General features: G+C 38.6%; 1 protein-coding gene across 1 annotated transcript in view; it reads left to right on the top strand.

Annotated features, from left to right (window-relative positions):
- Positions 1–16,894, top strand: part of TEC (tec protein tyrosine kinase) — a 137,411-nt gene that overhangs the window by 95,426 nt on the left and 25,091 nt on the right. The window contains exons 3-8 of the mRNA XM_025386009.1: positions 211–315; positions 5,086–5,167; positions 6,306–6,434; positions 8,084–8,124; positions 8,758–8,930; positions 13,769–13,834. Of these exons, the coding sequence (XP_025241794.1) occupies positions 211–315; positions 5,086–5,167; positions 6,306–6,434; positions 8,084–8,124; positions 8,758–8,930; positions 13,769–13,834 (596 nt within the window). The remainder of the gene's footprint in view (positions 1–210; positions 316–5,085; positions 5,168–6,305; positions 6,435–8,083; positions 8,125–8,757; positions 8,931–13,768; positions 13,835–16,894) is intronic.

A 16,894-nucleotide genomic window follows, 5' to 3' on the forward strand; every position in this document is an offset into this window, starting at 1 on the left:
TCTTGATAAATTAAAGGATTTAATAATTTTGATTACAATAATCACAGTGTTAGTATTTTGAATAATTTTAGCAGTTAGTGGGAAACATGATTTAGATAATTTTAAAGAAATTGCAATATTTTGAATCAGAGCAAAATTTCATTAATAATAATACTGTTAATTTTTTTATGTCTTATGGTTGTAATACTTCTCTTTTTTATCTTTTAACAGAAGAAATACAGAAAGGGGTTTATTGATGTTTCAAAAATCAAGTGTGTGGAAATAGTGAAGAATGATGATGGTGTCATTCCCTGTCAAAATAAGTATCCATTTCAGGTGAGCTGGTGTATTTTTGTGGCAGTGCAGTGCTGGGCTTAGTCATGTTTGCTCTTTGACATTACAGTTTTCTGTCTTTGGTGGCTGATTGGCTGATTTCTAGGTTCATTTGCCACTTTAATAGTTATGACTTTTCTTCATGAACTGCTTAAGTCTTTGTGGAAACATTATCTGATTCTTAAGGACTCGGGGCTTAAGAATCCTTAAGGGTTGAAGTTTTCCCTATGAATCTGAGAAACTGAGAAGTGAAAGGCGTGAGTTATCCTCAAAAGGAAATGAGATTAAAAAGCTGCTTGTGCTAAAAAAATAATATTAGCCTTATATATTGATTAAACTATATTTCTTTGGGGTAATCATGTTATTTTTTTCCCCTCACAATGATTCTGTTGCATAAGGGAGGTAAATGTCTCATTATTCTCATTTATGTCTGAGGAAATCAGTGCTCACCTGTTAAATAGCTTCTCCAAGGTCACCTTGTAAATGAAAAGCCTGCCAAGCACACATGCGCGCATCTCCTCTCCTGAAGAGGAGGTGCCACGTCCCGAGCTACTCTGCATTCATGCCGGTGTCTTGTTTCCCACGTGCCTTGAGAACTCAGGAGTGTGGAGTTGGATCCTGATAATCTGGAGCTCTAGCCCCTCCCCAGCACCTCACCACTTCCTTCCCTGCTCAAGGATGTTTTTATGCTCTCCTTGAACAGTGAATGTCCCTAGTGAAAGTCACCTTTTACCCATGGCTGTGTTCTCACCGTGTCCTGAAAGGAAAGTTACAAAAGTCTTTTTCAATGTGGTGGAGTTTTTGCTTGTTTTTAATTGCTCATATGAAGTTATCAATTACATTGGAATTATACATTTACCAGTTTTGGGGGATGAAGATGTTTGGGAAGCTAACGAAGCTAATGAAGATGTTTGTGAGCTAAAATATCCAAGCTTCTGGCTTATTCTGCACTAGGGTGGCAACATCACAAATGGAGGAAGGGCTACGTTTAATTTTCCTTTTCCCTGTTCCTTATTTTATTGCTACTGTTTCTCTAAGTGAAGGACAGGGACAGTAAGTGCTTAGAGAGGTGACTCTGAGGTCAAACTGCCTGATTTGCTTACTGGCCATGTGAGCTTGTCTAAGTCACTTAACCTCTCTGTGCCTGTTTCCTCTCTTGAAAAATGGGAATAATAACAATAATAGTATAATTTCATAGGGTTGTTGTGAGGATTAACTGACGTGATGTAAAATAGCTTTGACACTTAATAAGAGCAAGGTAAGTGATAGTTGCTATTATTATTATTACTATTCTCTTACTACTGCTGCTGCTATTAATATTACACCTAATATTACACCTACCACCTAGATCTAGAAGTAAGATAAATTTAAACCTTCTTAAGTATGTTTAATGCATATATAATGGGGGTGTGTGTGTGTCTAGGTGTGTGTGTATGTGCCTCTGTAATTTCATTTGAAATCTGTAATTTCATTTAAAACCATTCCTACGACACTTCTTTTTTTCTTTTCCCCCCTTTGAGATGGAGTCTTGCTCTGTCACCCAGGCTGGAGTGCAATGGTTCGATCTTAGCTCGCTGCAACCTCTACTTCCCAGGTTCAAGCGATTCTTATGCCTCATCCACCCAAGTAGCTGGGATTACAGGCATGTACCACCACTCCCAGCTAATTTTTGTATTTTTAGTAGAGACAGGGTTTTACCATGTTGGCCAGGCTGGTCTCAAACTCCTGGCCTCAAGTGATCTGCCTGCCTCAGCCTCCCGAAGTGCTGGGATGACAGTCATGAACCACTGCACCTGGCCTCCTACCACAGTTTTGATGGCTGTTAAACATATTAGGGATTGGCAGCATGGGGGAGCTGTGGCTCTCATGATTCTGGACCCAGAATTAGGACTTTTGCTGTCCAAGAAAAAGATATTCACTCTGCAGGTTTTGAGTTGCTTTTAAGAATGATAATACAAGTAGAACAGAAAGCATTCCATCCTTGAACTATTAAAATTGTTGAGATGAATAAATATGAGAAAAGTTCAAAAACAATCTGAAAAATTAATCAAGAAGGGATAAGCTTGAGCTTTCTACAGTTTAAAGCAGCATGATTTGAAAGGTGAAAAATACCCTCTCTTATTATAACTTAAGTATAACTAAGAAAGTATAGATCCTAGTTTCACGTTTTCATAGTGAAATTTTACATTAGGTTCAGATGCAAAGTGAAAAAAATGAAAGTAGAAGTAGATGTTTTCAAAAGACACTGGAAAAAGAAAGTGGGACAGATGGAGAAAATGCTGGGGAATCCGCACCAGCTGCCTAGATGGGATGGTTCCTCCTTCATGCTTTTCTAGATGAGTCATTCTCATGGCAGCTGGGAGATCCTCAGGAGCTGGCATGTCTTCCCTGGGCTTCAAACCCAGATCTGTCTACCTTTTGTCTGTGCTGTTTCTCCTACACCACACTATTATTATAAGTCTATGGAATAAATGAATGAGTGGATGGAAGATAGAAATAGGAGGGTGGGTAACTACGAGTGGGTAGTGTTACTGAGGGAGAGTATTCCCTCCTTGTTTAAATGGTTTCTGCACTTGAAGTTTGCAAAGCTCTTCCCTCCCCAACAGCCTCTGCTGTGGTAGGATGACTCAGCACAAGACTTAAGGCGGCGAGAAACGCAGCTCCCTGGATCCTCCTCCTCAGAAGGAGGCCAACATGGTGTGGTCTGAAGTTTGCTGGGGAGATACTGGCCCACAGATCTCTCTTCAGCCTACCAAACAACCTGAGATGCCAAAAGTAGGAGCTTGTTAGTTGAGCTCAGGGCACTCTTCCTAGAAACTTCTCACAGAAATACAAATATCCCAAGTTAGCTAGGTAACATATCAAGATGGTTTTAGTTATCAAAACTCTGAATTTGGATTAGGTTTTTTTTGGTGGGGGAGGCGGTTAGCTAGTCTAACAAACTTTAAGGAAGTTTTAAAGGCTCATGGTACTGACATGAGATGAGTTTTGTGGGGAAGTCAGACTGCTTGGAGTCTGGAAAGGCAGATTCCAGGAGAGGAACAGTCAAGCGATATTTGGGGGTTAAATATCCTACTCATATGACTTAACCTCAGCCACTTTGGTTTTGTCATTTCAAAAATGAGGATTCTAACACTAAGAACTGGATTGCTGTATGGATGATATGAGGCAATGCATGTAAAGTGCTTAGCCTAATTGTAGGGACTCGGTAAGTTATTATAATAAATTAAATTGTTATTACAATACAGTACAGGTTTCTGGAAGGTCCAAGGCCCTAGCAGTCTTTTCCAGACATCTCAATGTCCATTCCGAATGAGTAGCTCATGGTGCATGGTTCCTTCTGTACAGAGTTGGTTGTGTGGGCAAGCCCACATAGATGTGAAAATCATGGAGCAAATGAGGAAACATGTCTCTTCACATCTCCTTTAGCACTTTATCACTCTGATATCATGGCTCATTTCTGTCTTGTAATAAGGTATTTCTGTATTTGTCTTGGAAATAGGCTTCATGTCTGATTTATTTTTGTGTCTTATGGGAATGGTATATAGCATCATTTGTTCTATGGTGTTCACATTACTATTACAGCGCATTTCTGGCTGGTTGCCATGGCTCTCACACCTGTAATCCTAGCACTTTGGGAGGCTCAGGCGGGAAGATCACTTGAGCCTAGGGGTTCCAGCTTGTAGTGAGCTGTAACTGCACCACTGCCTTCCAGCATGGGCGACAGAGCAAGACCCCGTCTCTAAAAAAAAAAAAAAAAAGAAAGTACATTCCTTTGATTTAAATGAACAAGAAGGAATTATCTATTGAATATGGTCGGTGATAGCCATTTATCAATGAAAGAGCTATTTGGTTTTGGTTTTCAATGCAGTGGGTGTGGACATGACAAAGGGAGGTTTCTAGCCTTGTATTACGTTTTAGCCAGTCTAGACTGTTTTTTTGCCTTGTGACTGACCATGAAGAATAAAATGACAAAATTTCTGGCTTAGTTTCCCTGGGTTATCTTATTATTAATATTAGAAATGTTAAAAATAACACTATTTAATTGCCCACCAAAGACTGCCTCTAAGTGAGGCACTGTGGTTAAGAGGCTGGGTTCTGAAGTCTGAATTCTGGCTTTCTGGATTACCAGCCAAATGGCAATGGGTGGGTGAGGCAGTACAACATAAGGGGACAGCATCTACAGTGCATGGTGCATGAGTGGTACCTGCTGAAGTTACACAGGAGTGGGGGACTGGGTAGGCCTTTATTTTCTCATTTATAAAATAGAAAAACTCGTACCTTGATGGCAGGATTGAGTTAAGGTCTGTAAAGCACACAGCACAGTGCTGGGGTAGTTTGTGCTTAATCCATTTAGCTACTGCAGTTATTGATAGTGGCAAAAGGAAGCTGTAAGAGTGATGCTGAAGGAGTAGTCCATTCATCTAAAATATTATTTAGAGAAATACTGAATCTCTGTTACACCAAATTTATCTAAGGAACTTCAGTTAATTAGATTGAAAGAAATACTGAGATTAATGAAGTATCCTGGCCTTTATATTTTTTCTTCTATAAAGCATGGTCCTTTGCAAAATATTTATTCTACTTAATGTAGAAATGAAGAAGTCCATATGCTTTTGTAAGAAAATAATCTGGGTTTTCTTGATGTGAAGTTATTGACTTTCAGTTATTTGAGAATCATTTATTGGTGCCTGTAGTACCAAGGGTTCTGTGCTAGACAGAAGTGCTGTGTCTAAGTCCTCCTCACCAATTCCATCTTTTGTTTTATTTTAGGTTGTTCATGATGCTAACACACTTTACATTTTTGCACCTAGTCCACAAAGCAGGGACCTGTGGGTGAAGAAGTTAAAAGAAGGTAAAACTCACAATGAAATATTACTCTGTATATAATTTTAGGAGATGTAATACTGTTATCACTCAGACAGAAATACAGTTAATACATCTATTGCATTTGTAATCTCTTTTTTTTATTATTTATTTATTTATTTATTTTTATTATTATTATACTTTAAGTTCTAGGGTACATGTGCATAACGTGCAGGTTTGTTACATATGTATACTTGTGCCATGTTGCTGTGCTGCACCACAAGAGCATTTGTAATCTCTTAATCTACAGCAAGTGTTTCTCCAAGGATATGCTGTTGTTGTGATACCAGCATATTGAAGATAACTTCCCTTTTTAAAATCTGATTTTTTTCTAGTAGCATATCGTTTCTAAGAAAAGCACACTCTCATTTAATGTGTAATATATCTGAAGGTGATAAAGCACAAGCTTTTATGATAACAGAATTTGGTGTTTTCTTTTTTTGTTTTTATTTTGAGATGGAGTTTCGCTCTGTCACCCAGACTGGAGTGCAGTGGTGCGATCTCAGTTCACTGCAACCTCCGCCTCCTGGGTTCAAGCGATTCTCCTGCCTCAGCCTCCTGAGTAGCTGGGATTACACGCACCCATCACCACGCCCGGCTAGTTTTTGTATTTTTAGTAGGGACAGGCTTTCACCATGTTGGCCAGGCTGGCCTTGAACTCCTGACCTCAGGTGATCTGCCCTCCTTGGCCTCCCAAAGTGCTGGGATTACAGACATGAGCCACTGCGCCTGGCCCAGAATTTGGTATTTTCTAAGAAAGTGCCCATGTAGTCAACATTTGGTGTGGATGGAATGACATATTCATGAAGGGTTTAAATGGATAATTTGTCCTGCATAGTCCCCATTGCTTCTCCTGCAGAACAAAATGGTGGCAGGTTGACTTTTGCCTTTATCCATCATTGGTGTAGCAGCAGTCATTTCTGCTAATGACGGTGCTTCACACACAAATAAAGAGGAGGTCAAAGAGAACTATAGAGCTTTTCTGAATGCTGAGTCATATGATCTAAGGGAGTTCTTATAGTAAACATAGTATCCAAGGAATAAGAAATGATTGATACTGTTACTTATGAAACATTCTGTAGTCACTTTTGTATTTCACTAATCATTACTATATCTGTGAATTACAGAAATAAAGAACAACAATAATATTATGATTAAATATCATCCTAAATTCTGGACAGATGGAAGTTATCAGTGTTGTAGACAAACTGAAAAATTAGCACCTGGATGTGAAAAATACAATCTTTTTGAGAGCAGTAAGTATTCATTTTATTCCATAATTATATTGTGCTTAGAATGAACATATTATTGGTATGGTAAGAAAGTGACATGGTTTTGATTAAGTACAGCACACTTTCTAGTACAGTGTAAATGTAGGGTAGGTGTGTTTTTTAAGAAAAATTATATTTAGTTACAGTGGGAACTTCTCATGGAATCAAAAGGTCTATTTTAGGAAGCTTTTATCACAATACTGAATCTTGTTCAAAATGAATCCATTGAAAGTGTGAGCCTAATGTGGCACTGTCAGCAGCTTTGAAAAGCATTAATGTTCTTCAACAAATAAACCAAGATGTGGAGCTAGAAACTTCATGTAGCAGTGCATCCACAGTCTGATTAGGGCTGTTCTCATTTTGATGGGGTGTAGCAGTATGGATTTCAGTAGTGGCTTCAGTCTGTTAGAACAGTAAGATGTCATAATGATACTCATATGTAAATGTTGAGATGAACAACAATGTCTAAGGTTAATTTTGACACCAAAAACCCTTATAAATCCTGGGAATGAGAGACACTTAGTCATAAGCTAAAAATACATGGAGATTGTTAAGTTACTAGTGCTGTAATAGGGCACCCATAGTAATGATTGGATATACTGTTTCCTGCTGGTGCCATGCAGAATGCCCACTGGGTCCCTCAGAACTGACAGAGCTTCTGGATATGAGCAGAACTACTACTTGGCAGGGATGCTGTATTATGAATGAGACCAGAGCAGATGACCTTCTCAGTCCATCCAGCCCTCAGTTCTATGAGTTCTGGCACCCTGATTCTCTTGGGATATCTTGACATTAACTTAGCACATTAAAGAGGAAGCCCAAGTTTCTAAGGCTGTTATTGTTCCCTATATATTTTTTAATGTCTTAAGGTTTGGTACTAGTGAATGCACCATCTGACCTGCTGCAAAAAGTTACAGTGACTTAAACTAGAGTAGACTAGTTTAAGTCATGTAATAGTTTAAATAGACTTAAACTATTTCAGTCTCATGTAATAGGTGGGTGATAGGTGGGTGATCTGGGGCTGGGGGTATTCCTGCAGTGGTTCCTGAGGTTGCTGCAGCTCTAGCAGTCTCTCTCTTCCTGGAAGCAGAAAGAAGGGGGTCAAGGATGCCCATGGGAAATCCTTTTAGGGATGAGATCTAAAAATGCACACCCCATTTGTACACAGAGTCCTTTGATTAGTATTTGGTTCCATTGCCACACCTAGCTGGGAAACAGTCTTTATCTTGGGTAGCCATGTGTCAGCCAAAACTCTAGGACTGTGGACTGTAGAGGAAGGGACAGTCAAAGCTGATTAATTTCTCAGTGTTGTCATGATTTCAATGTACCGTTTGATTCCATGAGCATTGTTGAGTCCCCAGTTTATGCAGTGGTGGGAATACAAAGAACTGACCTGGCCTCAATCTCTGTGGCATTTATAGTCTGTTCAGAAAGTCAGTAATACAAACCAGCTATAATAGCAGTTTTTAATTCTGTTCTAGAATAGAGATACAAGCAGCATACACCAGAGTTGGTTAGAGTGTGCTGCTTGTCTATGTGTTAATTCCCACTTTTCCTTAAAACTACCAATATCTTATTTTTATCAATTATTGGTAGATAGCATTTTAATCTGTTTTTGTTGTTGGCATTTTCAGGTATAAGAAAAGCACTACCTCCAGCACCAGAAACAAAGAAGGTAGGTGGTCTTTAGCTTTTGAGAGTTAATCTTTACATTTTAATTCTTTAAGTCTTAAGTTTTGATAGTGTTTGTGGCTTATTGAGTATGGGGTTTATTCATTGATGTGACACAATTTTCCCCTAGGACCATCTCAGAAACAGATGTGCTATAGCTTATTTCAATTTTTTGTAGTGTCAAATAATACCAATTTAATTGTATGAGATTTTACCATTGGAGATCCTGTTATCATCTGGCATTTTGCCTCTATTTTCACTTAAAGAGTTATATTAAGAGGAGTGGGACTTTAGAGAAATATTTCAGTCTTAAGACCACAGTGTGACAAAGAAGTGACTTCACTGATATTATGATATGCCTTTCAGGAGTGGGGTATAGTGGAGAAAACATGCACTTTGGACCCAGTCAAGGCCTGATCTGATATGAGTGACTTTGAGCGGGTTACTTAAATCATTGTTACCTTAGTTATGAAACAGGAATTACAATACTCTTCTCCATGAGAGTTTGTTGGATTATAGTAAGTAGACTTGAGGTTTCTACTTTATTCTGTGGTGAAGTATGACTCATTTAGCATTTTGATTCATGATCAATTTCATATAGAAGACTAAACTTTCAAATGTTATCTTCCTTGTTTAGCGAAGGCCTCCCCCACCAATTCCACTGGAAGAAGATAATAGTGAAGAAATCGTTGTAGCCATGTATGATTTCCAAGCGACAGAAGGACATGATCTCAGATTAGAGAGAGGCCAAGAATATCTCATTTTAGAAAAGAATGATGTTCATTGGTGGAGAGCAAGAGATAAATATGGGTAAGTATTCCCTCTCTGTGTGTGACATGCAGTGGGTGGGTGGGAGTCAAGTGTTGAGTGAGAAGAAGATGAGTCGTAACTATCGTGTAATGAGACTAATTCCACCAGCCATAAATGGAAGCACACCTTATTACTTTGTAGTAACACAGTCCTTTCTTCGTGGTCACTCAATAAATGCAAATTGAGCAATCACTTCTTTTCAAAAGTTAGAATACATTGGTCTCTTTCTCATCTGATACATGTTTAATTTGATTATTTTGACCTTGAGGGAAATTAAATTTTATATTTTGTCCCCACCTGCCATAAGTAAGTAACCTTAGATCTTTCTAAGAAATAGTTTATTGTAATTTTTTTCTTAGACTTTTTCTCTCTATATATGTACACATGTGTATGTGTGTGTGTGTATGCATACACATACACAGTGTAATGAAGCCTCTTCTCACTTTTTTCTCTCTCTCTGTCTCCATGAATATATGGAGGAGTAAAAGAATATATATATATGTGTGTGTGTGTCTGTGTGTGTGTGCATGTGTTTGTGTGTGTATATATATATAATATATATATATATATGTACATGCAGGAAATTAAACAGCAACCTTTTTTTTGGTACAAGATAATTTAGGATTTAAAGAAAACAGTCCTTTCAACCCTATCATTGATAAATGTATGGGCAGATAGAGGTAACTATAGGGTATGAGTATCTTGCAGGCTTCATAAGCAAACTCTGTATCCTGTGTTTACCTCTGCAGTACAATCCCACTTATACTCTGAGTTCCAGTGGATGAGAAGAGGAGAACTTTTTGTCTTGCCAGAGCACACTCTTCTTCCACCTGCCTTCTCACGTCCCAGCCCCATTCCCAATTTCAAGTCGCTGTTCCTCATTTCACTTCTGGAGAAGCAGTGGAAACTTCTGGTTTAGGCAGGATCCTTCTCTTCTGCTTGATTCCTAGGCATGGTGCATATCTGAGTGCTGTTTTGCTGTGCATTATTAACTTATTTGCAACTCTTAACCTTTTATTCCATGTTTACAAGAAGGTTGTCACTGCTTCTCTTTATCAGATGCTGTGTAAGATTGATTTCTATTTTTAATTTTTTTTGTTGTAGAAATTTTCAGACGTCCAAAAAGTATGTAATAGTATAATGGAATCTCTTGTTGCTTGACTTCAAAAATTACCAACATTTTGCCAGTCTAAATCCTTCCTTTTTTTCTAGAATATTTAAAAGTAAATTCAAGTCATCATGTTATTTCACTCCTAAATCTAAATTCTAAAGACTTAAAAAAACAAACAAACAAACCACCATGTCATTATCATTTTTTTCCTCGTAAATGTTATTTATTTATTTTTTAGTTATCTTATTTATTTTTCTTAATCTTTCTTATACATATGTATAGCTTACATTTGTTTCCATGTTTAATATTAGAAGTGTTTTGGTCTTTTTTTAAAATTATACTTTATGTTCTAGGGTACATGTGCACAACGTGTAGTTTTGTTACATATGTATACATATGCCATGTTGGTGTGCTGCACCCATTGAACTCGTCATTTACATTAGGTATATCTCCTAATGCTATCCATCCCCCTTCCCCCCTCCCCACGACAGGCCCCGGTGTGTGATGTTCCCCTTCCTGTGTCCAAGTGTTCCATTATTCAATTCCCACCTATGAGTGAAAACATGTGGTGTTTGGTTTTCTGTTCTTGCGATAGTTTGCTGGGAATGATGGTTTCCAGCTTCACCCATGTCCCTACAAAGGACATGAACTCATCCTTTTTTATGGCTGCATAGTATTCCATGGTGTATATGTGCCACATTTTCTTAATCCATTCTGTCACTGATGGACATTTGGGTTGGTTCCAAGTCTTTGCTATTGTGAATAGTTTCATCATTATCATTCTTAATCACAGTATTTTAAATAAGATCATCTGTTGACGTTCCCTTAATATTTTTGGACCTGGAGGAATAGTACAAATGAAAATCCACATAACATATATGTAAGTATTTAGAAATTATAAATCAAGCTAACAAACTTTATCCTCCAACTTGACAAATACCCTTTCATAGTGACAAGAAAAGCATGATTTGGATTTAGAACTCTGTGCCAGAATGTTGCAGTGCATGGAAAGCTGGCTCTGGGGGCTACCTCTCTTTTTTCTTCCCTCCTGCCCTGGCTCTATCTCTTGTGTACCATATGGATCTTCCAACTTGTAAACCCACACTCTTACCACGTGGCCTGCAAAAGCTATCCCCCATCATGGCCACACCTTCGGCCCCAGTGAAAGGGAATGCACATGGCCAGCCAGCACAATTTGTTTTTTGGAAGATGGACCCAGTAGAAGGCCCATGTAGGCCTTGGAAATGAGCAGGGAATTCTGGGGTCCTAGTTACCCAGAAAGGAGCATGGGAATGTAGGTCAGAGGGAATATGCACTTTCACAGAGCTCTCAAAAGTGTGGGGTCGGAGCAAGAGCTTCTCTGGCCCACGTGTAAGGATGGAACCAATGATGTAACTCCAGTTTCCCCTGATTAGTGCTAATACTTATTTTTACGGTTGATTTGTTCAAATCAGGACCCACACACTGCATTTTGGTTAATATATCTCTTATGTTTCTCTTATTCTACATTTTTGATTTATTGATGAAAGGAGGTCATTTAACACTAAAATGAGCCATAATCTAGATTAAATGTATTGCTTTCTTGTGCTGTCACTTAATATGCCTGTGTTTCTTGTATTTCTTATGAACTGGCAAGTAGAGCTAGAGGCTTGATCACATTAGAAGGTGATATCTGGCTGTCCTACTGTTAATAATGCTAAGATTGCTTAGTGGTTCAGGTGTCAGCCTTGTTCCTCTGTCATAAAGTTCTTCATCGGTGTTTACCCTGATGATTTGGGAGTTCATTAATGATTCTTTCTTAGAGTCATTATTTCATTAGGGATTACAAAATGGTGATTTCCTAATTTTGTCATTCCATCTGCATTTACTAGTTCTCTAAAGAACTGCCTCATCTACCAATTCATGTAGTTCATGAAGGAAAGGAAAGATGAAATTTGGATTCTTAAACTTTTACTGATTTTCCGAATAATGAGTTGATGACTGAGCTTTCTCTTGTAATAACAATGGTAACCAACAGTTTATTTTTAGTGTTATTATGGATACTTATATATTTGGTTCCAATCCATTGCCACCATTATTCTTTTTGCTTGAATTGGCCAATTTTAGGTCGATGGTAGCTGTTTTTGGTAGAGGACCCTGTTAGTTTTTCTTTCCTACTTTCTGGCTCAATGAAATGACTCAAGTTATCTTGTATTTTTTTAGGAGGCCAAACTTACAATTTTACATTTTTCTTTTCTTTTCTTTTCTTTTTTTTCTTTTTCTTTTTTTTTTTTTTTTGAGACGGAGTCTTGCTCTGTCCCCCAGGCTGGAGTGCAGTGGCGCGATCTCAGCTCACTGCAAGCTCCGCCTTCTGGGTTTACGCCATTCTCCTGCCTCAGCCTCCTGAGTAGCTCGGACTACAGGCGCCCACCACCTCGCCCAGCTAGTTTTTTGTGTTTTTAGTAGAGACGGGGTTTCACTGTGTTAGCCAGGATGGTCTCGATGATGGAGTCTTGTTCTGTCTCCCAGGCTGGAGTGCAGTGGCACGATCTCGGCTCACTTCAACCTCCGCCTACCAGGTTCAAGTGATTCTTGTGCCTTGGCCTATGAAGTAGCTGGGATTATAGGCATGTTCCACCATGCCCGGCTAATTTTTGTATTTTTTAGTAGAGACAGGGTTTCGCCATGTTGGCCAGGCTGGTCTCGAATTCCTGGCCTCAAGTGATCTGTCTGCCTTGGCCTCCCAAAGTGCTAGGATTACAGGCGTGAGCCACCGCACCTGGACACAATTTGACATTTTTCTAAGGAGGACTGGCTCCTTTTAGTCACAAATGATATATAGGGACAGTGGTGATGCTAAGATTCTAATTGCTGCTGGATTGCCATTCCTTCTAGGCCTTTCTCAGTGCAACGGAGCTACCTATATGTACACGTGTGTGTGTGTGTGTGTGTGTGTGTGTGTATTATGAGTTCTTACTAATACTTTAAATTCAAATTTAAGATTATAAGGTTTCTACTCAATTTTTAAATTTTATATGTGTATCTCTTTTCTTATGCTGAAAACCTGAGCTCCTACTGACCTGAGAGTGCATCTTCAATTGTGATGTGTGTAAAAGTCATTTGGGGTAAAATTGGACCTTTTTTGACCTGACATAGGTCTTCTCAATTCACATTGATTGGGTTATGACCCAAGAATTTGCTGTTTTAACAAGTGCCCCAAGTGATAATGACCGAAAGGCCAGGAGTTATCCTTTGTGAAACTATTCTATAAGAACTATTGAGGTATTAGAGTGGTGGGTGTTTTTAATCCAACACTTTGACTTTTCTGAATTAGTGGTTTCTTTAACACATATCACCAAAACTGTGAATTCTGGAGAAGTATTGTGGAATGTTGGAGGAGCACGGGACCTAGTCACAAGTCCAGAGTTCGAGTTCTGGCCCTGTTGCTGGCTAACTTTAGGACCTTGGGAAAAAAAATCCCATAATCTTTCTAAGCTTTAGTTTCCCCACCGGAAAATGTGTACGATAATGTTTGCCTAACCCAGAATTTTTGTGGGCACCAAAAGTGAAAGTACTTTGTAAAATGTCAGATGAATTACAGATACTGAATTTTGAGGGGTCAGCTAGTCTTTCTTATAAGCTTTAAGCAATATTATGCTTTATTTCAAAAGGCAATAATCGTTCTTTCTTTTAATAACCTCCCAGTAAAGTAATCTTAGTTTATCTAAAGTACTTTTCTTATTTCTAGGAATGAAGGATATATCCCAAGTAATTATGTAACGGGAAAGAAATCAAACAACTTAGATCAATATGAGTAAGTAAATGTTTATTTTGTGAATGGAAAATCAGAAAGTTTTCATTTTCCTAATTATGTAAGGCATTTTGAAGATTAATGGATATCTTTCATGATTCTTTGAAGGGAGTGGGTGCTAAAATAGCCTTAATTCAGTTGTCTGATGTGGTAAAAGACTGAGAATTAATCTCTATAATATATTTTTCCTGAAGGTACTGTGTGAATGGAGTTACATAAGCTTATGTACATAAATTACATAAGTATAACTGAATTGATTTGAAATAAATCACAGATTAGCTGACTTTGAAATACAGATCATGTCCATTCATTCAGGACATAAGAACAGTTTCCAGAGCGGAAATGTTAATAAGAAAAAATTACTCAAATCAATTAGAGTTGACCTTTGTCAATATTAGTATATTTCCTTTCAATCTTTTTACGATTTTTCAAGATAGAATCATACTTATTTCCTCATGCACTTTAATATTCTTTGAAAACATTTTCCTAGCTACATTTTATTTCATTTGATCATAAATTTATTAAATATTTCCTGAGATCTTAGCATGTATCAAGCATTATGTGTGGCCTTAGGGACATAACCAGGCAGATGGCACGTGGATGTCCAATAATTTATGTAATCATTTCCTTATTTGTGTGGTTTAGGTTGTCTTAGGCACCTTTTCTATATTAAAAAAAAAAATGGGGTAACTTCTTGTTTCTTATCTTAAACTGGATCTCTAAAATCTATGTGCTGGGCTAAATTCTATACATGAACATTGTGAAGGCTCCTGACGCATGCTATCAAATTGCTTTCCAGATAAATTGTATTATTTATATACCCACTAGCAGTGTATGGCTAAGTTGTAATGTGAGGCTTATATACATCGAATGCTCTTTTATTGTCATTCTGAGGTGGTGTATTGATGCTTCATTCACCTCCTTAGAAACAACAGCAACAACAAGCTGTTTCCTTTCTTCATGTCACTTGCTATACTATAAGTATACCTTAACATCTAAGAAAGGGTTAACAAATTCAAAAAGCCACAGTGCTCAGTGGGGTGTGATCCTCAAAGTAATTTTAGAAGTAGGAGAGAGTATAAACAACATATAAATAAGGTAGCATTTCTGCTCTTAAGTCAAATAGATTTTTGGAAAACTTATAAAATCGTTAGAATTAGGGAAGGTGCTAAAAGGTGAAAACTTGGGCCTGGTTTTCAAGTGGTAGCTTGGAGAACTGATTGAAATTGGGGAAAGAAGATGCTTAGAAGCCAGATAATCCTTATCTAAATATGAGAACTCCTTTTATGACTCATGTGATTTCAAATGAGGCTTTTCAATACTGAAGTTTATGATTTATGGCCCCGAGTGTTTCAAATGTACCTTAATTTGGAAATTTTCTCTCTTCCGAGAGGTTTTCTTCCTCTGCATAACTCTGGACTTCCGTGTCCAGCATGGGAGTGCCACTGCATTCTGTTCAGAGGCCAGGGAGTCCACATAGCCTTTGTACCGTGCCTGGTAGACGACCAAGGGGAAACCTGTTCCCGTGAGGGCAGGCAGAGACCCTATTCTGTCTTCCTACTCCATGTTCTGTTTCGCTTTGTTTTGTTTTGGCCACAGCCCATCCTGTAACACAATTGTATTAGTCAGGGTTCTCTAGAGGGACAGAACCAATAGGATAGATGTATATATAAAAGGGAGTTTATTAAGGAGTACTGACTCACAATCACAAGGTGAGATCCCACAATAGGCCGTCTGCAAGCGGAGGAGCAAGGAAGGCAGTCTGAGTCCTAAAGCTGAAGAACTTGGAGTCCAATGTTCGAGGGCAGGAAGCATCCAGCACGGGGGAAGGATGGAGGCCAGAAGACTAAACCAGGCTAGTCTTTCCACGTTTTTCGGCCTGCTTTTATTCTGGCCGTGCTGGCAGCTGATTAGATTGTGCCCACCCAGATTGAGGGTGGGTTTGCCTTTCCCAGGCCACGGACTCAAATGTTAATCTCCTTTGGCAGCACCCTCACAGACACACCCAGGAGCAATACTTTGCATCCTTCAGTCCAATCAAGTTGACACTCAATATTAACCATCACAACAACTTAAATATTCTCAGGAATTTACAAAAAAGAAAAAAAAAAAAAGAAAGCCTCTGACAGCTGTGGAGTGAATAGTTCTTCTGCTGTTTGCTTGGGCCCAGGAGGAATCCCAGGCCACAGACTGTCACTGGGCTGAACTCAGGATTTCCAGGCCAGCAACTCCCAGTGTTATCAGTAACCTAGTTCTAACTTCCATAGCCAGTCAACAGTATAGGGAGGAGAAGATCACAGAGATCAGTGCTGGAAAAGAAAGCGGATTCATTGTGATGGTTAATAAGAAGATGTTCTTGGTGGGAAGACGGTAAAGGGAGAAGGTAACAGAAGTGAGAGGGCCCTTAGGACTGGAAAAAGCTTAGGATAAAGGCTTTGAGTGGGTGGCATAGTTAGAAGGGGCAAAATTAGAGAACAAGCTAAGGTGTATAACTGGTTGGTTTTATGTTTTTCCTTTGTTTCTACCTCTTGTCTTCTTTTCATGATTTATTCTCACCCATTCTCAAAGCTTGGCAAGGGTCTGGTTAAAAGATTCTCAAAGCTTGGCAGGGGTCTGGTTAAAAGATGAAATGCCCTCAAACTTCTTCTTTCCTTATTGACATTGCTATTTTGGGGTAACTAGCTAATCTGAAAAACTAATTCACATTAGGGTTTTAATATCTAAGAACAATCGACAAATGACCTACAAATTCAGGGCCTAATTTCTAGATGTATAGTTCGTTCATCAGAAAGTATTAGCCTCTAATAAAGCTTTTCTGTGGCATGCTTTTTTTTTTTTTTAAATCCCTACTCTTCAACCCACTGCTTTCGAATTCCTTCCTTCCTTCTTTCCTTCCTCCCTCCCTCCCTCCTTTCCTCCCTCCCTTCCTTCCTCTGTCTCTTTCTCTCTCTTTTTCTCTTTCTTTCCTTTCTTTCTTCTTTTCTTTTCTTTTCTTCTTCTTTTTTTTTTTTGTAGACAGAGTCTTACTCTGTCACCCAGGCTGGAGTCTAGTGGTTCAATCTC

This window comes from Theropithecus gelada, chromosome 5 (assembly GCF_003255815.1).
Source record: "Theropithecus gelada isolate Dixy chromosome 5, Tgel_1.0, whole genome shotgun sequence".
NCBI lineage: Eukaryota > Metazoa > Chordata > Mammalia > Primates > Cercopithecidae > Theropithecus > Theropithecus gelada.